The 21,582-nt window shown below is 44.5% G+C and overlaps 1 protein-coding gene and 1 long non-coding RNA gene across 4 annotated transcripts in view; one reads left to right on the plus strand and one right to left on the minus strand.

Annotated features, from left to right (window-relative positions):
* The window catches only part of LOC111253089 (wee1-like protein kinase 1-A), a 36,336-nt gene extending 19,815 nt beyond the window's left edge, over positions 1 to 16,521 (plus strand). For 2 of the 3 annotated variants that reach the window (XM_022811996.2, XM_022811995.2), the window contains exons 3-5: positions 13,536 to 13,655; positions 14,001 to 14,289; positions 14,675 to 16,521. In XM_022811996.2, the coding sequence (XP_022667731.1) occupies positions 13,536 to 13,655; positions 14,001 to 14,289; positions 14,675 to 15,688 (1,423 nt within the window). In that variant the 3' untranslated portion in view covers positions 15,689 to 16,521. Of the gene's footprint in view, positions 1 to 11,364; positions 11,732 to 12,002; positions 12,118 to 13,535; positions 13,656 to 14,000; positions 14,290 to 14,674 lie in introns of those variants that run through there. The other variant, XM_086973781.1, reaches the window with a different exon arrangement.
* Positions 16,522 to 18,129: 1,608 nt separating this feature from the next.
* LOC147754772 (uncharacterized) lies at positions 18,130 to 19,191 on the minus strand. The gene is made up of 3 exons (XR_015316230.1): positions 19,070 to 19,191; positions 18,764 to 18,897; positions 18,130 to 18,248 (listed from the first exon to the last, which is right to left on the minus strand). It is a non-coding gene; the product is annotated as an uncharacterized LOC147754772 (long non-coding RNA).
* Between the last annotated feature and the right edge of the window lie 2,391 nt (positions 19,192 to 21,582).

The raw sequence follows: 21,582 nt of genomic DNA on the forward strand, positions 1-21,582 counted from the left end.
ACCCGGCAGACAGGCGGCGACGACAACGATGAAAAAAGCGGAGCTGAATTCACCGCTCTGCGGCAAAAGCTCAGCTCCGTTCTGCCAAGAAACCACCTCACCTAGTATAACCCCATTAGTAACTACAGATAAAGAGAGCCAAAGTTACGCGATACGGGGCGCTTGTGCAAAAAGCGGAATTGTCTGCTTTCGCGGTTAGGGGGTGGTTAGGGATGTACATTTTACGGAAAGCAGGATTTTCAACTGTAGTTGTTAGTAACCATCTAAACGTTCATTCTCGGTGCTTTACGCGCTCGTTGTCCATAGATAGGACAACGTCAGTAGAATTGACAGGACAAGCGCGTTGTCAAGTCTTTGATAATGAACAATATAGGCTCAAAGTGTGCCACAGGATCATGTTAAGTATAACAAAAACCATCATTTTGAAATAGCACATCATGCCTATCATATATACTGTGTATCCTTAATGTAGCATAACGAAACAGTGAAATCATGAGGAAAACGCGGGGGTTGTTTTGCAGTGCTAACAATAGCAGGTCTATTAGTGTTTTAGATGGATCGAAACGTATAACCTAAATCTATTTATAGCTGCTATTAACTAAGATAATTTGCTTAAGGAATTGTGATGTATTGTCCCACTATCTGTATTAGCTTGAACTGATAGACTTTTCTAAATTATGTTGTTCGTTATGCTGAGCGGCAATACATGATGCTTCACTATAGATTTGGGGCGAAGCTTTATTTGTCGATAGAGAAATGCAGATTTTCTCCTACTCCATATTGTGTCCGGGTTTCACATTGGCCTTATCATCCTGTCACACGATTGAAGTTCAAGGCAAGAACATCTGAATATTCATTGTTGAATTTGAAGTCTTTCTCATCATCCTTGTATGTGTGGCCATACGGATTGAAGATTATTAGCCGGAAAGCAGAGCCATACATGTTTTTATCTTGAAAATGCTGAGCATTTGCGTAAGCAAAGCCTTGATTCGCTCCCTTTGCTCGGAGTCGGTCACAGATGCTGCGAGGTCAGGGGTCTACCGAGGCAACATGCAACGAAATCACTCGAGACAACATTCGCTGCTATATCTAGTGAAGAACAGTCCATGTTTAAATCGCCATGCACACGATTAAAGGGCCCGCTTGCTGTCTAGGCTGTGCTGCATACTTTTGAGGCCGTTTCATGTGCTACTTGTACGTCGGTGTGTTGATAGGCATGCGACAATGCTAAGGTTAAATGTCCGTTACAATAGTCCTTGGCAGGGAGAAAAGGCCAAATGGGGAGTTGCAAACAACTCAGCCGGCAGCTGTGCAACGCTTCTGCGTTCCGGCGGAGAAGTTGAGTTCCTCCAGCAGTACTTCCTTCGAGTTCGATGGGAGGCGCGTCTACTTGCATAGGGACTCAGGCTGAACAGAAAAATCACGATGTTGTCTCCTTTTATTGTCAGTAGTCATCTCAACATAGAGTCTGGCTTGAGTGAGGACCGCTCTCGTGTCCCTTTTGTGTAAAACTCTAGGTCCTCCTTTACTGCAGACTGTATGTTTCTGCTAGTCGAAGAGCTCGTCTGCGACTTCGACCATGATCATGACAACAACGAACATCAGCCATCGATCCTGCTGCCAGAATATAGAGGTCTGCTACATCGGCACAATTCTCCACATCAGCACGAGTATAAAGGTTCGCTTATGTTCAACCACGAGCTTCTCTACACAAAGTACGTCTCCGGCGGCGACAATACTATCCGTGCTGCTTCGGTAAGCAACGTGGCCGAACCTAGGAAAGCAAACAATGCAGACAGGAGCGAGGAGCTCAGTGCGAGGTCACCGAGGAGGCCAAGTATCCACCGACGATCAGTCGAATGACGAAAAACTAGCTATTCTTCACTCACTCCAGTGTCTTCCGGTAGCTGAACTGCTGTGTTGTGAACTTTGCTAGCCGACTGATCGGTTCTTCGCTGATGTACGGGCCCGAATCGCTGCATCGCATCGCTGTTGCTGCCGCTGCGCGGTGTCACTATTACTAACTGAGGTGGTAGACGCTAGGCTGAACCAGGCGAGCCCACAGCTCCATTGCTCTGCACTCTATATGGTTTGGCTCTCTTGTCTCTTTGCATCCTAATCGCTCGTAATGTCTCAGAATTCAACGCAAGGACGGCGACGAATCGCCAAGATGAGGACCTAGCGATGGTAGCGTCGATGCCGAAGTTTTGGCAGATGGTGGAACTACTTTGCTTTAGCTAGCAACTGTGATTCGATCAAACGGTGAGAGGAGGTCCGTTTGACGCTTGGACCGATGTTGCCTACGACGATATCACCGACTTGGTTAAGAAGGTGAAGTTGAGCAAACGAACCAAACCTACCTACCTATCTACCTCTATTAGGCCCACAGCAGGGGTGAAAGACGGCGGTACTGAAGGTAAAACGTTCGATCGTATTCGGAATCAGCTTCGTCATCATCGCCAATGTAAAGCACGATTAACAATCGCGCGGCTCAATGTCGAGCCGTTGTAAGACGACTGGGCCCGGTCTAACGACCGTTGCGAGGAGTCGAGGAACAGAGGCCACTTCGGCTCTAGCGATGATGATGCGACAATTCTGTTTTTGCCGAGTTGTTGTGGCTAGGGGTAAATCTACTGACATGGGGGTTCCGAACAACACTGACCTGCTCTGGCATAATTGAAATGGAATGTTCTTTAGAGGTGTTCCCGTATCTAGTTGAAACACGCGCATGTGGCCTGCCATAGGTGGAATTGTATCTTTATTTGCAAGAATTCGAATACGATTAGGGCACTTTACAGTAAGACACAAAAAAGGTCTTAGAAAAATTAGTACTATCTATTTATAGAGATGCTATTAACTCTTAGAGGAGCTAGCTTGTGCTAACCGCCAAAGCTCCTTAATCAGAAGATTGCATGCAATGTCAGCCATTAGGAGCTGTGGCTGTGCAATTATGTGTATCAGCATGGTCGTTTGTCTCGATTGTGTGTTTGCGCGTCACGTAGGTACGCTATACGACCCGTTTGTTGAGATTAGGAAAAAACATTCTGTGGCCATTTGACGTGAGCCGAAAATGATTGATGTTTTTTGCTGTTACGACTCAACGACCGGATTTCTCGTCAGTAATTTAGCCTGTTATTGTTCTTATTTGAGCCGCTTCTGCTTCTTATAATCGTGTAAGGTTCTGTTCGCTGTTGGTTCTAAATTGTTGCCTAGCAACGTGCTTGCCAGTCTTTCAGGCTTTTGCCAAGGTCCTTGTTTTCCTCCTTTCTGCGCAGCAGCGAACACTGCTCCGGGATCTATCATTTCTGAAGGGTGACGACTCCAAGGGCCGCAACGATCATAACGACGGCGGCAGCGACGCCAACGACTCTCGAGGATCATGCGTCGTAATAATAGAAGGATTGCACTGCACTATTGTGTAATCACTGGCGTTTTCATCGGGGTGACCATGACACTTAGACACATGCTGGGGGTTCTCCTGCGCCGATTCATTCGGTCGGTCGTTGGCGTCATCTCTTGTCGTTTTACTCAAAGTTGATCTACCTCCACCACCATTCTCATGGGGTACACTCATACAACATCGAGTTGAGTTGAACTGGCAACTAGGAGGCCGAATGAGTGGCTCGCTCTGGTTTGACGCTGGTGGTTACCGACAATGAATGCACAGCTCGAGAAAGAAAGCGCCCATCTGGCGCACCATGACGGTGCGTTCTGTTACCGCTCTTCACTTCTGTTTTTGGTGTTGCTGCTGTCGCTGAGAGGCCGTCCAGCGTTAAGCGGCCAACAAGCGATGCGGTTTAGCTAACGCTCAGCGGCCAACGACAATGTACACAGGCACAGAACAGTACAGCAAAACGCACTACCCCCTTTCTCCTTTGAAGGCTACCAGCCGGAGATCAGATTTGAACCTATGCACCGGAGGACCAGAATAGCGGTGACGCTACCTCTGTCGCTCCTTCAGCTGTTGTCGATCCAGTACAATACAAAACAACAACACAGCATCGCCAGAAGGACCCCATAGTCGATTTCGGCGATCGCATTAGATTGAATCGACGATGACCCAAGTAGGCACCGAAACCTTGCTCTGATACGATGCATTTAAGAAGGGCAACAAATGGAACCAATAAGTGAATTGCTGGTGACTACCAAGTCGATCGTCGGGTCTCATATGGCCTGTAGTTGCGAGAGGGTTGATAAGAGGGCCGTGTGCGTTCTAAACTGTAACATTGAATCAATTCATCATCCGACTATAAATGCTTCCCAGCTAGGCCGAATTCTGTGTGCTCTCTGGTAATATTTGCTGAATCGGATTGGAGTGTAAGGAAAAGAAGGAAACTAAGCAAAGATGATAGGAGCGATAAAAAGGATACGCGTAACGAAAAGGTGATTTCAGCGCTGCTCAGCGTGGGAACGCTCGGGGTCAGGCGAAGCTGTGGTTAACAGCGTTCGCTGCGATAGTTGCCGTAGATGTTGGACAAAAACACAACCCGATGTGACAGAAACGTTTAATAATGGCAAATTGAAATGAATATGAAACAGTCGTGTGGAATGGTAGGAGACATGAATGATATGCGCACAGCGAGTGTTATAAAGTGTTTCTGTCTAATGAGTTTACAGATGGAAGGTGAGCGTAAAAGGCTTTAGAACACAATGAAAGACGACTATTAGACAGAGGCGGCCTATAGCGTTTCGCTAGTTACCAAAGAAGAGCCTTGTTTTTATCAGCTTCCAAATAATTCTCTCCCCTAAGGCCGAAACTGTACTCCTCTACGTACGAAAAAAGTTACTCTTTTTGATGGAAAATTGCGAAAACGTACCTCTCCGTTGTACTGACACGTTGATGGAGCTTACCCGGTCGATGAAAGATCAGTACTTTTCAGGGGTACGAAAACAAAGTTGAACTTTTAGCTAGCAATAAAGGTGGTGACAAGGTCGGTGGGTTTGTTCAAATGATGATCACAGCTAGTGGGGGGAGCGCTGTCTGTTTTTGTGGAGCCCTCGGCTATGAGTTAGTTTCTTGCTAGGGTTGGGCTAGTAGAGTAGGCTGCGCTAAGCTAAGAGACGGACGCCTGTCACCTCGTGGCTTTCCGTGTCCATGCTCCTACCGAACTTAGCGGTCATAAAAATCTCTGCCTAGAGGATCCCGAACAAAAATGCGATTGAAAAGGTTCATGTAGTTTCGGCACGACGCTAGAGTCTGTGGCCTCGGTGCAGCGCCTATCAGCGGTATAACGCTGATCAGTCGGCAGCCTGATCTGGTCTGGCCCATAACAGCGACCGGATTGCTGCCACCGAAACCATATTATTATACTGGTGTTAGTAAATACTTAGTGGGTGACAACTTTCTAGTAGAGAAAACTACGGAAAGGCCTGATCAGGTTGAGTTTGAAATAACGGTTGTATGTGGAATGAAGCGGAGCGCTTTACCGTCGTCTTCAGGTACTACTGTTACCAGATGGGGGATTGGACCAGATATTCTCCGAGGGACGGATGCCCACGCCACGACTCCTGCCCGCTCGTGCTAGCTGCTATGAAACGTGCAGTAGGTAGACAAGACAGCTGGGTGAATGGCTGCTTCTATAGGGACTCATTATTGAATACGGCGTCGGCCGTGTGGTTACAAGTAGCAGCGACTGCGTGTGCATATTTATGTTCTTGTGATGCTATTGGGAAATTCGAAACCCAGGAACAGTTCCTATCAGAAGCGGAGTCACGGGTGTGACGATTCACTACTGTGCATCGCTTCATAGGCTGAACACTAGTACAGCATATATATACACAACAAGATCGCTGTTGCATATTGGGCCTCGCACGAAGAGTGAATCGTCGCTGGTGCTAAAGTTAGACTCCACACTCCTGCAAGGGCTCAACTACATCAGCTAGAACGAAGACTTTTCCTACGTAGAATACTACCGGTACCGAGGGGTTGGAGCTGCGGGGGACAAATGAGCGAGCGGCTCAATGGGAGCTGCCCGTTGCTGCGCCATCGGTTGCCGAAACAGCGGCATCATAGACAATAACAGGAACGACGACAACAAGCGCAGCGGCGGTAAATATGTCATAGAAAATACTGTTCTCAAGAGAAGAAACGAGTGCGTAAGAAGTAATGAAAACAGGATCATAGATGAAGTATGACAAATGAGGAATCAATTTAATATCTGTTTTAGTCGTTGTTGTTATTAGTACAAGTTCCGACAGCGATGTTCGAATTCTCGTAGTGTTATCTACCAGGACAGTTTCCTATAGCCTATAAAGACGAGGGACAGTTATTGCTTAGCCTTGTGTAAATGAGTCCGTCTATAGCATACATTTCTATTTGATGACGTATAACAACAGCCATTGGCCGACGCGCGTCAACAGAGGAACAACCGCGAAAAAAAATGTGCCAAAATGGTTACTCTTCACCGAGACAATGCCAAACGCGCGTGTGAACTAGTTTTTGTACGGGTTCGCAAAAGGTTTTATATATATAGGTCTATATCCGTAGCAAATTGAACTCCATTGTGCAGTTCCCTGCGCCATTGCTAGAGCAGAAGATGTAAACGATTCAGAAAGGATTTCTGTGTACGTTCTCAGAGATTATAGCTGACGTTGATACATTTCTACCGCTATACGTAGGCAATAGGACTAACAGCAGATGTCACTGAAAAACGCCGCGATAAGCCAACTAGCTTAGCAATGATTCTACACATGATTGCTTAGGGGGTCGTCGGTCGTTCTGTGCATGATGCTGGTGGGGGAAAGACATGCAGTAGCCACTCGATGAAATCGAATCGACGCATGACACGAGACCGGGGACTGATTCGTGCACTATTTTATTTATGCTGCCGGCATTTTGTTAGATAGCGTACAGTATGTGGGCACTGGTAGCTATGGCCGCACTGAGTTGTAGTTTTTCGGCTACAGTGTCAGTGTTCCTGTGTGTGCTTGTGTGTGTGTGTATCTACCTCTATCGAATAACGTTAGTGGGCTGTGACGCCCCACTCGCCCATGCTTTCGTACTGCTACAACCAGAGTGCACATAAGGCACGGCACGTCAAGAATGGGGGGTGCGCCGCCGAATGGAGCTAGCAATGCTGTTCGTTAGAGTTGGTCTCTATCTCGAGTACTGCAAGAGGAGATCTGCCACTACGTAGCAGATCATGTTCATTTAATGGGGCCGATGATTTTCTAAGCTGCTGTGAGGTCCACCGTGGCAATTCTTGTTACTTAGCCGACTCGGCGGCATGCCAATGTTTGCTGAATTGTTGTTGACCATGTTCATATAGACAGCGATGGTTATAATGTCGCTAGGCGGCGGTGGCAACGCAAGCGGCGTGTGCTGCTACTGCTGTTGCTCGGCACCTCGAATACGTTAGGTCCGAATGCAGAAGAATAGGCGAAACGATACGAGCGACCACTGTTCCCGACGTTAGCAACGATTATAGGAAGCGATCACGAGGGGGTCGAGGCTGGCGGTAAACTGTGCTTTAACTGCCTCCTTTGTTCTGTCCTCGTCTATGCCCTGTGGTTTCTGTGTGCGTGTATCTCGCTACCCGCCGCAGCTGGACGACGCTAGATTCGAGTGAATCGTGATGTCGATGACGATGATAGCAATCCCGCTGCTACTTGTGCGGGGGACCCAATGCGTCACCGGTCCATCCGACGCACTCTATGAGCGAGGCAACAATGACATGTCGTTGTTGATGTGATACGTCTGAATTGAATTGATCCTTTTAGCTTAGTTCGACTCCGTTGATCGGGTACGACGAGTCGTCAGAGAAAAAGAAATTGAAGATGGATTTCTAGCTAAATTTGGCCATACATGTATATACATGTTCTTATACGTGCATCAGAAAATAGAGCAACTCACATATAAATACAGGCACTCACAATTTGTTTGCCACTGCGCTGATTTAGTAATAAATTCATTGACTAGTTGATTGGTAGGAGACGCTACGGCCAGTTACGGCCCCCGCTACCTCTATTAGGATTTTTATTACAAATGGTTACTTGTTTATTCGGTGAGCGGATACGTATCAGTAGTTGTAATTGGCAATAGAAGGCTCCTACTGGCTCGCACCATGTCTGCTAAAGCTGCAAACACAAACAAAACATTCGGCAACTATAATTGTCTGCAGTAAAAATTCTTGATTGGTCACCCAGCACATTTACTCTTGTTGTGTAACGGTGAAATATCACACGCCGTAAGCTCTCAGCTGGGTTGAACGTGATGACAGTGATAAAATCTTGGCAGGCTATTCCCCAGCAGAGTATATTGAAGTGAGTTCAGCAGCCCTCTATGATAATAACATCACAACTATACAAGGTTTTCACTAGACTCAAGTGAGGGTTATGGCGTACGGTCCATTTGCGACCAGCCCGACTAGATAACTATCTTAGCTGTCCCTGACGCGCTATCAGTGTGATTTTGTGTCTGCGCTCTTCTAAAGGGAGAGAATAGGGATGCGATAACTAGGCCAAGCCCGCTGAAGGGTGAAGGTCGACGCTGTTTTGAAACTTCTAGTGGATTCCTACGGACGGAATTGAAAGCGATCCACAAGGCTGTCCTTCGGCCCTGTTGAGTGGCTCAGAAGGACATACACCGGCTGCCTTTTTGTTAGTAATGGAGCAGGTTCCGGCTGAAGAGTTGGAGATCGTCATCGTCGTCAAGACCTGTGCAGCACGCATGGGCTGTTCTATGGTTGACCGTAGGACTACTCCAGTAGTAGCTGGCTCATCGACTGACGGTAACGACACTGACCCTGCGCCCGAAAAATAAAATCTGGCCGTTGAACCGTAAACATTTGAAGCACTCGACTTGTGTTAGAGAGACTGTCGAAAGAAGAGATGTAGTCAAAGGCCAAGAGGGGCAAAGAAGAGTGGCTAAGAGGTATAAGGAGACTGTAGAGCATCTGCCCATGAACCGACGACGGCGGCGGCGGCGGCGGCAACGACGACGACGACGTCGTCGTCGGCACCCAATGACGTTCAACAGAAAAAAAACAGAAAAAGGCGACGATCAGTATTAGAACTTATGTCTCAGTCGCTGCTGCTGCTAGGCAGAAGTGGGAAATTCTTGTAAAAAGAAGCTACAGAAAACGGCATCATCCGTCGGCGATTGTGGAGAAAATCGTGGTACCATTTGTCTCAGAAGAGAACTCTTAGTTGTTACTCGCTTTCTTTTTTTTCTTTTTTAAATAATACTAGCTTGCGTTTAAGTGAACCAGCAGCGGTGGCGGCAGCAAACTATAGACCAGAGAAGAGCCTGCTGTTCCGATCCGCGTCACTTCGGGCTCGAGATCCAAATCAGAGGGTGCAAAAAAGAATGAGGGGGAGACAACGATAGGTCCGTCGTTGCAGTAGCACGCGCGATGTGACTGCTTGCTGTTAGCTAGCGCTAGATTCGTCACGGGGTAATCGCTGTTGAGAGATGTGTGCATAGTAGTAACCTGTTACTGCCGGCAGCACCGAGTGACGGGACATATTTTAGGTTAGCGGATTGATGAAGGCTAGATAAGGTGATGAAAGTACATCTGAGGCGTTCTACTTCGAACAACCACCGCTAGCAAATAATTCTGTAGGAAAACACGCGTGAACATGTATAACAGAAAGTCGAAGAAAGCGAAAAGCTCATGCCGCGGCAGAATTCGCCCGTATGGAATGGTTTTTTTCTCATGGTTGTATTTTTTCGTAAATACAGTTAAACTATGATTCAGTGAGCTCACGTAGTAAGTTCTGCGCCAACTACTTAGTCTACATTGAATGTGTTTGCCCTCATACAGCTATCCCAATTTGAGGAAATCTTTCCCGTATTATGCTGTGCGGTCTACAGAACAGTACGTGAAGAAGTCCTTGTACGTCTACCCGTAAATAAGGAAAACTTAAAAAAGCAGCTAGAAATAATGGCGGTCGCTGTTTCAACAAATTTTTACGGCCGCCTCAGGATCGATTTACTAAAAATGCTTCTATCAGCGTTCCACAGTCATGGCACTCATGACCGTGACCGATAACGACGAACATTCGTTACTGGAGACAGCTTTCTTCGAAATATAATGTTTTCTTTATTTCGTTATTTCATTTACACCTACTCTTTTTTACCTACAATTGACGTACGATGCTTTTACGCGCCGAATCGGATTTTTGCTCATTGTTGACTTATTTTCTGTAGTCGCTCATTGCGTCTGCTAAGCGATTGAATACTCGACGGCAACCAGAGATAAGACCTTCGTGGGCCGATCTGTCGAGCCGATCGGCGAACCCGTTGCTTGTCAAGAAAAGCAACCAAATGGACGACGTTTGCTGTTTCGTTTGTTCGGTGGCAAAAACAGACAAGGAAACGAATGTAGGAGAAAAGTACAACGGTTTATTCAACCGTAGTGCCCTTCGTGCTCGGCGATAGGCAATAGGCCCCAAAAGTGACTGGTCACGCTGACAGCGTGCCCCGTCTATATGACATCCATTGCCACTCCAGCCATTGTCATCGCCAACAGCAGATAATGGACATGTGAACGTAATCCAAATGCTGCTGATAGAAGGTAATCTAATAAAATTATTATCTTTGCCGGTTCAGCGGAATTATTATCGTTATGCCGGTCAAGTATAACGATAACAATCTTAAGGATTCTTTTCGGCTACGACAGAATATCTTCCACAACTAGTCGAATTGCTACATATGTACGGATCATGGATCGTCGGATACCCCCTTACCGATTTGGTGTCGCATCAAGTCGGTTCGATTGCTCCTAACGCGTCTTTTCGGCGTCGACGGAGGACCGCTGCTGTGGCAGCTGCTGAAGGAACTGTTTATTTTTTTGTTGGTCCGCGTCTTTCTGCTCTATTTAGTTTCGCTGTTGGCGTTGTCATCTTATATGTTGTATGTTTGTGTGAAGCACAAACATACTTGTACTGTATAGCAGTAATGCTCGTTGTAGCGGTAAAACGAGTCGCCCAATGCCATGTATTTGGTCTCTCGATATAATCATCATAATAATAAAAAAGGTATTTTACATGGTTTAGGATAGGTTTCGAGGAAAGCATCATCCAACAGAAATCGTCAAGCGCGAAAACTGTACAATGCCATTAGACGAACGGAAGGTAACCAGAAAACGAGCGAGATGAACATTAACGTATTTTCATTAATAAATCAAAACCGTTCGCTTGTTTTTCTCTGCTTATAATCATCGAGTCAGTTTCAGCCTTAGCGATGATCGGTGTCTTCAAGGTCTACATTGTGGTGACGTGCAGATTTACTTTATGTGTGCACCTCTGGCATCGTAGAGTACGATGCTGTAGGGATTTCGGTTTGTGTGTGCAGGAGGTAACATTGAGGTGTGAATACTTTTTGGGGGACTTTTCTTTAGATTTACACTCGAGCCAAGCTCTTCGAAAACGGAAGGCGCTATATATGAATTTTGGGCATCTTATAGGGTTGCTAAAGATGGCGACTAAGACAAAAGCGAATTGGCGAGTTAACTTTTATACGATCGATTGCGGGCAATCGGTAGCTCGATCGTTCTACGTGATACCTTTTTCACCATCGCCATCGGTATTGCCGCCGAACTAGCGGATAGTTGAACCGCTCTCACCTGTACTCTGGCTACACTTCGTGTGTTCGATCAGTGACCAATTCGAGGATTGTTGTTTGCTCGAACAGAAGAAGTTGGCGGACGATGTGGGCGACAGAAAGCCAATTTTATGAGTGTCGTGTGCTGCCAGCTTGCCGCGGCAGCGAGGACTCGATTTGGCCAACGTATGTTATTCTGCTTAGCGTTCGATGGACAAACGAGAAAAAACCACGAAGATCTAGTTGATTTTGTTCTACTGCTATTACCAGCCTCCGTTTTACTTAAAGTGTCGTAGTATAGAAGGATATTTTGAAAATGGTTGTAATGGTGACGATTTTGAAATTATGTCTTGTTTACAACAATTAGCGTATGTGTAATATATAATTCCTTTTGTTTGTATTGTTAGCCTACATATCATAAGCAATAATTTTTGCTAAAAAACACCAAACTTGTCAGCTCTATCTATTTCTAATGCAGCCGGAACAACATCACTAGAAATCAACGGCACAAGCTTTGATGATCCATTTCCAAGATACCATTGTGAAGAAAAAAGAAGTACCAGTGGTGGTAGGTCTGTACCCACAACCGCTTTAGGGGAGATTAACAATAGCGAAATATGGAAATAAACGGAGCATTTGTTATCTTCGAGAGTTAGCATTGGAAATGTCGAAGCTCATCCGAGTGTAAAGCTGGAGGCTAAAAACGATCTCGTTCGTCCAATTTAATATGGGCCTGATTGCTGTAAGCAGTTCAAGGTTGGCCTCCAAGGAGAGACAAACTTTGTCTTTCAAAGCAGAAATGTGCTAAGTCAGCCAGTAGCGACAGTCGAGAGATGGCCTCTGGCTGAATTTTGCCCGATGATGGAAATGGTGATTGTGCCGATCCTCATCGCAGTCTCCTGCTTCTGCGCTGTAGCATACTCAATAGATGCCAGTGCTGGTACTCATTGTCTGACTACGTTTTTTACTAGTTCTGTGTCTTTTTCTAGCTAGAGCGTTCGAAGGAGAGGTGTAATTCTGGCTGACTAGCTAGCTAGCGGTCTGGGGTGCAGTGCTGCCTCTGCTGCAACAGGGGGAGCGGACCCTGTTGTAGGAAGTTGGGGAGCCGGAGGCCCCCCGGTTAGCCATCGTCTAAAAACTGGTTCAGACACAGAAAGCAAACGGTGTGCTCTCGTGTTCTCCTTCACTAACGGTCCTATCGCGTTGTTGGCAGCTGACTGAGCAGACCTACAGCTTTGGGGTTATTGCTACTGCAGCGTGTATGTATGTAGATTTTTCGGTAACCAAAATTCAACTGCAGTGTATCACTTCTCAGAACACCGCCAGAACGCAGCGCCTCAAACGATACTGCTAACAGCATCAAAGAGACCGCTACTATAGCACAATATGCTAACTCGTTGCTTTCCAAGTATCTCTTTCGATTCTCTCGCTGAATTAAAGTAACTAGTGAGCCTGAATAGAACAAAAGGCATCGGACGAAATATGAGGTGAAATAAAATGTCTATGATTTATCGAAGTGTGATCAACGTGATAATGGGTTCATTCAGTACCCAATTGATACTGCAAATAAAATTATACTAAAAAAATTATTACATTGTCCTTCTACGAAAGTTAACTTCGTCGAACTTTTGCCGTCTGAAAATGTCACTCGCAGATTTATAATTTATCTAGGACATTGATGAATGGATAAATACATAGGAGTACGCTTATTATCTATATAGTAGGGGTGTTTTTCTTGTAGGCACGTCCCGCTAGCACCGCTAGCAGCGTAATAGTGTGAAGGAACTGTTTATACGCCAATATAAGGCAGCTGGGCTGGGCTAGGCTATTGCTCATAGTTACAAACGGCGAATTTGATCCTTTTTAGTAACTAACTTCCCAAAGTATACATAGACATTTATTATATATATATATATATAGAGAGAGAGAGTTTAATGATAAAGTGCTTGGTCCTAACGTATGCTTGTCTTCTTCTTAATGTGGTTCGCAGTGATAATAACAACCAGATCGTGGACTGCGATACGGCGATCTGCAGTGCGGAAGATCAATTGGAACGGCAGGCAAAGATCCAAAGAATGTACCTTTCCCCTAACGACGAGGCATATTCTCGGTATGTTTAGCGTGTGTACATGCGTAAGAATTACATAATTTTGTTCTTAAAGAGAGTCATTCTTCATGTTTACTGTATATCGCGGTACTTGGAATTTCTACTGAAACAACATAGTGTTCGATAAATTTAACCATTTTCTATAACAATTACCTTAGCATCTTGAAAATTATAAGAGGACGCATTATTCCATTGTACTATCTTCGTCATAGTCATACTTCGCATGGTACGTATCTGTGTTTCACTTTTATTGTATCCTTTGCATTTTGAACGGCGTTGAAGAACATAGATGTATTGGTACTACTCATATATTGTCTGTTCATTTACTTTTTTCTAAAATATCTCTAGATACGAGAAGGAGTTCTTAGAACTGGATCAGATTGGCAACGGCGAATTTGGCGCAGTATTCAAAAGCATCAACCGTCTTGATGGATGTATATACGCCATCAAGAAGCTAAAGAAGCCGATGCAAGGTAGTGCCGAAGAGAAAGCGTCATTAACTGAAGTTTGGGCACACGCTGTGCTCGGCGTTAACAAACACGTCGTTCGTTACTACTCTGCCTGGGCGGAACACAATCACATGATCATTCAGAATGAATTCTGCAATGGCGGCTCATTGCACGATCAAGTGAAAGAGGTACAGCCACTGTCGTGTACACGTAACCAGATTTACTTGCGACCACTCACTGATAAATGTGCATGTTGTTACAGGCGTAGGAATGATTTTAGATTACAGAATGATTTTCTGTACGTTGATGTTAATTTTTCCCCACAGAAACAGCCGATGTGGGCATAAGAGGCAAATTCGAAGATGGTCCTTTCGGATTGGATGGTATTCACTTGTTGCGAAATATAGACGCTTATCTGTATTGTTATTAACTAACTGTGCGAGGTTAATGCATAAGAACGCATAATAGGATGTCATTTTCTATATAATCGCCAGCGCCTTCATTATGATGTATGTGCGATGTTATATTGTGGCTACTTGTCTAATGTGCACTATACATTTAATATTTTTGCAGAACATACGTAACGGAGAAGCGATGACTGAGGTCCAACTTCGTCGTCTGACATTGCACATAGCCCATGGGCTAAAGTTTATCCACGGACAGAATCTCGTTCATATGGACATTAAGCCAGGAAATATCTTTATTTCTCGAAGCGACAACGCGAGTGAAGACGACGGCTTTGTTGAGGATGAAATCGAGGAGGGCATCACATACAAGATCGGTGACCTTGGACTCGTCACGTCGTCGGTGCATCCCGAAGTGGAAGAGGGTGACTGTCGTTACATGGCGCCCGAACTGCTGCGCGACGATCACTCCAACCTGCAGAAGGCTGATATCTTCAGTCTGGGTATGACCATCTACGAGGTTGGCCTTAGTATAGAGCTACCGAAGAACGGCGAAGAATGGCAACAGCTTCGTCGAGGCGAGCTTCGACTATTGACACATTGCAGCACCGAATTCAACCAGCTGCTTCAGCGTATGTGTCACCCACAGCCGGAGAAGCGGCCTACGGCACAGCAGCTCGTCTGCGACTCATGCCTTGTTCCATACGCCGACAAGTCGAAAGCTCAGCTTCACATGGAGCTCAATATCGAAAAGTTCCGCACACGAGTGCTAGAGCAGCAGCTTGCAGTCGCGCTGGGTTTCCAGGTGCCACAGTGCCCAGCTGATGTCCGACTCAACTTTGACTTCCTAAGTAACCCACCACCGTTCACGGCTAATCGGACCATCGCCAACGACAGCAGCCAGTCAAGCAACAACAACGTCAGCAGCAGCAGCAGCAGCAGTAGCAGTCAGCAAAATGACGTAATCGGACTGAAGAGCAACGTTAGCAACAACAAAATCAGTGGTACCAATCATAGTAGCAATAATCACAACGACACAAATAATAATCCTACCGTCAATAATAACAATAATAGTAATAACAATAATCGTACGATCGCGATCAACAGGGAGTTCCCCGCCGCCCGACGGAACCTCTTTGTTGGGCGGGGTACAATGCGATCTAATAGTGTACAGAACTTTTAAATTGGGTCAGGACGTCTCGGAGTGGTCAGCTGACCTTGCCAAAGTCTTCCATTTACTTGAGAGAATACCACACTGATTAATTTGCCTGCTAATTGTTCCTGTGCTTTTTCACGCTTGTGGCAAACAAGCATTTTAAACTTACACAAGTCAGAACGACAACATGGATTGTATAAATGTCATGGAGGTCGTTGCGCTTTCACTGAGACTATACGTCGTTCCTATCGCAGTCGATCAGGCAGTAGCAGACAAACCTGGAACACCGTGACAATATTATGTGCCGTTTATTACTGTATGATTACTGAGCATGGCGTAATAGGAGTAATGTTAGCCTTCCTCTGACAGTTATGGAGGCGGCATGGTAACAATACTTTATTCGGTGGCCATACGAACACGACGTTAACGTTGCAGAACGGATGTGTGTATTATGGCAAGGAGGAAAAAAACACAGTTGAAAACGAGTTAAATAACATGTTTTGATCGTTAATGTTTAATAGGAATGATAGAACTGACAATAATGAAGTTGACGCTGATCATTGACTGATGTTATTATTAATATTGTGACTAATAAGAGAAACGATGAAGATGGTGAGGTGATGATGGCAAAGCAGAGGGAAAGGTTCTCGGCTATCAAACGAGACCATTGCCGATATAATTACTAGCTAAACGCTAAAAGTCTGAAGTCCACCCTTTAAAGTCGACGAAAAGTCCACGATAAAGCGCAACAATTACATACCTCGTGAGTCTGGGACGGGCTCGGCTCTCGATAAGAGGGAGGCGGCAGAAAAATAAAAATCTAATTAACTGCTTAGTATACAGCAAAGGAGCCATTCTAAGTGTGTATAACGCAGGCTGCGTGATAATTGTACTATGGAAACGAATTACCAAGAATTATTATTATTATTATTATTTCAAGTTTTACTGTGAATGTAAATGATTTTCTATATTCCTATCCTAGCCACCTAAAAATTTACGTAGCCCATGTTTAATACAACACAGGAGTGAAGCAAAATTTCATAGGCGACACATTTTAACCTTAATGACAAGTATATTCACACGTAAATAACGCTATTTTTTTTTCGACACGATGTAAATATGTTGTATTCAATCAATCATTCGTCATGTAAACCCACTACATTTTGTGTATCATCATTTCATCATAATTGGTCTATGTAGAAACACTAGTGCCGGGTTACAGTTAGGCCATTGGTAAACAGTCATCACAGTCATCAATATAATCGTGGTAATAGTAGAATTTGCGAACGCTATATACGGTGGCGGCAACTTGTATCTAGGGGAGGCGGAGGGGGTTGATCCCACGATAGGCGCGCCGTGACGACGTAGACTAAAGCGAAGTGTTCAACAAAAGCACATGAGGGCTTTGTATGTACAAAATTGAAATCCCTTAATCTTATAGTTATTTTCGGCTGTTTGTTTAAGCTGTTGTCTAAACAAAGCGTATAGATGGAATCATATCATAGTCGATAAATGCGAATGGTCTAAACGAAAAGTGCCGTAAACAATATTGACTAAACACTCGCAGTTGGGTAGCTAAGCGAAAGTGTCTCATATGAAAAGCCCAAACCAGATAAAACCATTGCGATTTCACTGACAGTTTCTCATTTTCAATAACACTATGATGTGATGATATACTAATAAGAACAATCTAGCATCTAACTGTGATGTCCGCAACCAGGACACTGGAGAAGGATACTGTTTTCAAGCGTTCACAAGCTTCAAAAAAATTTCCTGCCACAGACTGTTACTGTGGCTTAGTTGAAACGAGAAAAATTGGCAAAAATGTTGAAAAATGAACAATGTTGGAAACATCTTAATCAGGACAGGTGCTGTCATTGTGAAATTTCTTCATTGAGTTTGGTTTTGTTTATCTGGAACAGCTGGCTCACAGCTCGTCCACTATTGTCACACTCACAACAGCCGCAACTGATTAAGAATCGCGATTATATATAGAAGTTCATTCAGTGTGAACATCATCAAGATACTATAAAAGTTCTGAAGATAAAAAAATTATTGATAAATAACAGCTCGGTTAAGTAGGTAGAGAACGAAGCGTTGCGAACGAAAAGTTAATGTAAAATGTACGCAGTCAATGAAGATACCCAAATACAGCGACAACGACAAGGAGAAGATCTGCAGAATTACATCGTCCGTGTTTTGTGTACATAGTACTTCTATCAACGTGATACGATGTATAAAATATAGATTGCTGTTCCTCCGTGGTGAATATAAACACAAATGTTAAATGGAACAAACCTATTCTTGCATTTTGAAAATAACTTGTTTTCCTTTATATTCTATTGAGTTGCGTACATTCGCTTGTTACTTCTCATACTCCTTCGATAGAGCACTTTATGCTGTCGTTTACAAACTACAGCTTCATCAACATTTTCGCCAGACGGTCTCAAAAGACGTGCCTCCGTAGGAAAAGTGACTGTTTAATGAAGAAGGAACCTCTTCTCTAGTTCTTCTATATATTTTACCATTCTAGTTGCGATTTTAATCAGGTATGGCTTGTAACATAGTTGATAGTTAGTGAGGTTACCTGAAAAATGTATCATCGGTCACACAAAGGGCCTGTACCATATACTCGTGGGGTTCATTCATATCAAGGACATGTATGCAAATGATCCTAGAAGAGGACTTCGAAAAAAACGCTTTAGAATTTTTTTATAATATCTAAAGTTTTTCTCTATTAATGCGTATGGGCAAACGATAAGACCGGCTCAAGGTAAACAGCGCTTACTTCACTGTTTACCAGATTCTTCCCTGTATTCTTAACCTTCATTATTTATAAGTATATGAAGCAATCTGTGTATTACATTCGGATAATTTAGAATATGCCATTGCAGATTTTCAAGAGGCAGCCATCTCTTCTTCTATATCTATCAACTAGCGATGGTTCGTCGGTAATTCGGTGAATGAAATTATATACATTTACTAAGCGTAATAAATTTACGTTACAGCTAGTACATCAAGTCCTTTCTCTTATTCTTTGTATTTTAGATCCCTTTAGAGACAAAAAGAGCAATTGTAGCACAATAGGCAAAATTGTCCTACATTCAGCTACGGGTCTTTACCGACGCTGGCTATCCCAAGTCCCGTTTCAGCTAAGTCCGGGACAGCGCAGTACCGCAGCAACCAGCGCAGTTGAATAGCAGTGATTGTTCTCTCGTGCCTGAACTGCTAGGAATCTGCAGCGATGGTAGATAAGCTTCATTAGTAATGGCTGCTATCGAATGCATGGTCAGTAACGTCGTAACCCCACACGCACCTGGTCAATCGGGATTTCATAATTCGGCCTGCGTTTTCACGGATGCTTAATTGAAATAAAAATCCACTAGTACTACCTTCCAGGGAACTGACCTTGAGTTTCATCTGCACACTTGACTAGACGGTCTGAGGGGATTTGATTTTTGGCTGCCACTTATACCATTGAGCCCGCTGTTAACAAAAATCCTGTTGAAGCTGTTGGGTCGTTGGATATTTTTATACTGGGTCTGCTGGTTGGTGACGCACTTCCACATGCCACACGTTGTTCCGACATCGTCGAGTTAAAATTTCAGCTGATCAAACAAGGAACAGTTCGAGAGCAACAGCAAAATACGAGAGTTTTTTCGGATAGCCCGTCAATGTTGCATGGGTAACAGTGAGCTACAAATGAGAGAACGCGAGGAAAGCATTGGCGTAAATTGAAACGGAGGAAAAAGGCTCTGCTGTCTGCCGTCTTGCTCGAAATCAGGCTGCTAACGCGTGCTCAGCCTAATGACGTGCCTAAAACTTACTCCCATATAGAAAAAGTATTCATTGCTAGAGCAATATCAGTCATTTTTGGTTTATTGGTACAATAACGAACTGGAATATCAGACATCGAATGATTAGGTATAGGCCAAGTTGTAACAAGTGAAAGATTAGTATAGATGAAGCTTTTTAAACGACTTTATTGGATATTCTCGGATTTATTTGCATCACCGCTCTTGACCAGCAAATAATATATTTAGGCCAATTAGAGCTATACACTATTGTTGGATACAGACAAATGTGTTAACGGATTCAACAACACAATCAAAGCTATAGCCTGTAGGCAATCATCAGTCAGCTCTAGTACGAGAGACATAAAATGAATTTCTTCATTATATGTTCAGAAATCTATGTTTAATACCCTTCACAATGACAATATGCTGGGTGGCTATCAACTTACGCCAAAAAGCGCCTACCTCTTAACTGGAAATATATTGATAGATAGATAGATAGCAGTTGTTTTGTAGTCGTGTGTAAAATAGATACTTTATAGCCTAAAAAAACGAGGCTTATTCAAAAACATAGTGGCTTTCCTACCTAAACGCAGTGAGTCTTCAAACCATGTCGGGCTCGAATGATACCCATCGATCGAAAGCTTCTATGCCGACCTCCGATGAAAAAAGTGCGAATAGCGGGCTAGACGAAGGTGCCGCTGATAATGCCAGACCGTCACCGTTTGATATACGGGCAGACCCTGTGGATTTTGACCCAGTAGAGCATAATCCCGGACATTATGACCCGCAGCACGATCATTTGCGTTTTCATAGGTCTAATTATTATGCGCCTCTCCACCGCAAACCTGGACAATACGTACATGGCCGCTCTTCCGGTGTTTTCAATCCAGCTGCGCTAAACACGGTTACTGTCAACCCAGGGGCAGCTGATGTAAATAATGGAAATAAAGGAATTGCTCACCAAAATGCCCCAAATGCGAAAGCTAGTATTAAAAGCTCCTTGAATCCAGGGGCAGTTCTTTTAGGTCCCTTGAATCCGGCCGCCATTAACTTGGCTAATTTTAATCCAGGCGTCTACAGCCTATCCGCCTTGGACCCCAGCACTATTAGTTTAGCAGCTCTTAACCCAGAGTCCCCAAACCTCACTGCAATCCCTACAAATGTTGTGATCCCTACAACAGTTAACACAGTTAGCGCAAGCCCGGCAGCAGTAAACCCCAAGGAAGTGAATACTGAAACAGCAGTACCTGGAGTCCGGGAATCGAAGCATTTATCGAATCCTGGTGCTGGGAACTATGGCACTATAAATGCAAGAACTGTAAACTCGGAGGCGACGAGCCCCGAAATTTTGGCTTTCGGAAGCGTTAACCCCGGAGCTGTAAGTATAGGGATTGTGAATCCTGGTGCCGTAAATCCGGCGACTATGTTTAATTCGAATCTTGATGCGTTAGATCGACGTGTGGTAAATTCGACAGCTGTGAAGCCCAGTGCCTTAAATGTGGCTGGTCTAAACTCAAGGAACGTGTCTGCAGGCACAGTAGATCTGTCCGCTCTTTGCCAGGCCTCGAGCGATTTGTCATTTGTAAAGCAGAATATATGCAATTCGTCTTCTGGAAATACGACAACTTATACAGGCGTCCAAGGTTCTAGTGAATCGACCGCTGGCGTTTCGAATACGGCTTCTACAAATTCGGCTACCAGAAATTTATGTGCTGTGAATCCAGCTTCCTGTGGAGTTGATGCCGCAAGTACGAGGGTTTGCAATCCGCGCCTCACGATGTCATGTGTCGATAGATCTAGCGTTTCACATCCAGACACCGGATTGTATTCCACATGTCTCTATCATTCAAATCTTCTGTATAATGCCACGCATAACGATGCCGGTTCTAACCAGTGCAGCATCCCCTTAGGGGACCCCCATTCCAACTCGTTCAGTGCGTTCGTGTCACATCCTGAGGCGTATAGCGAATCAGTGCCTAGCCCTGGCACATTAAATGCAAATGCTCTATGCTTTCCTGAATCCGACTCTGCTAGGAGTGCCTGCCCCAGCAGACAGGGCAACAATGCTCCTGGTATTTGCAACGTAAATTTTCAGAATGCGGATGCATTCAACGCCAGCCTTTC

This window comes from Varroa destructor, unplaced genomic scaffold (genome assembly GCF_002443255.2).
Source record: "Varroa destructor unplaced genomic scaffold, Vdes_3.0 BEIS01000006.1, whole genome shotgun sequence".
Classification (NCBI taxonomy): Eukaryota; Metazoa; Arthropoda; class Arachnida; order Mesostigmata; family Varroidae; genus Varroa; species Varroa destructor.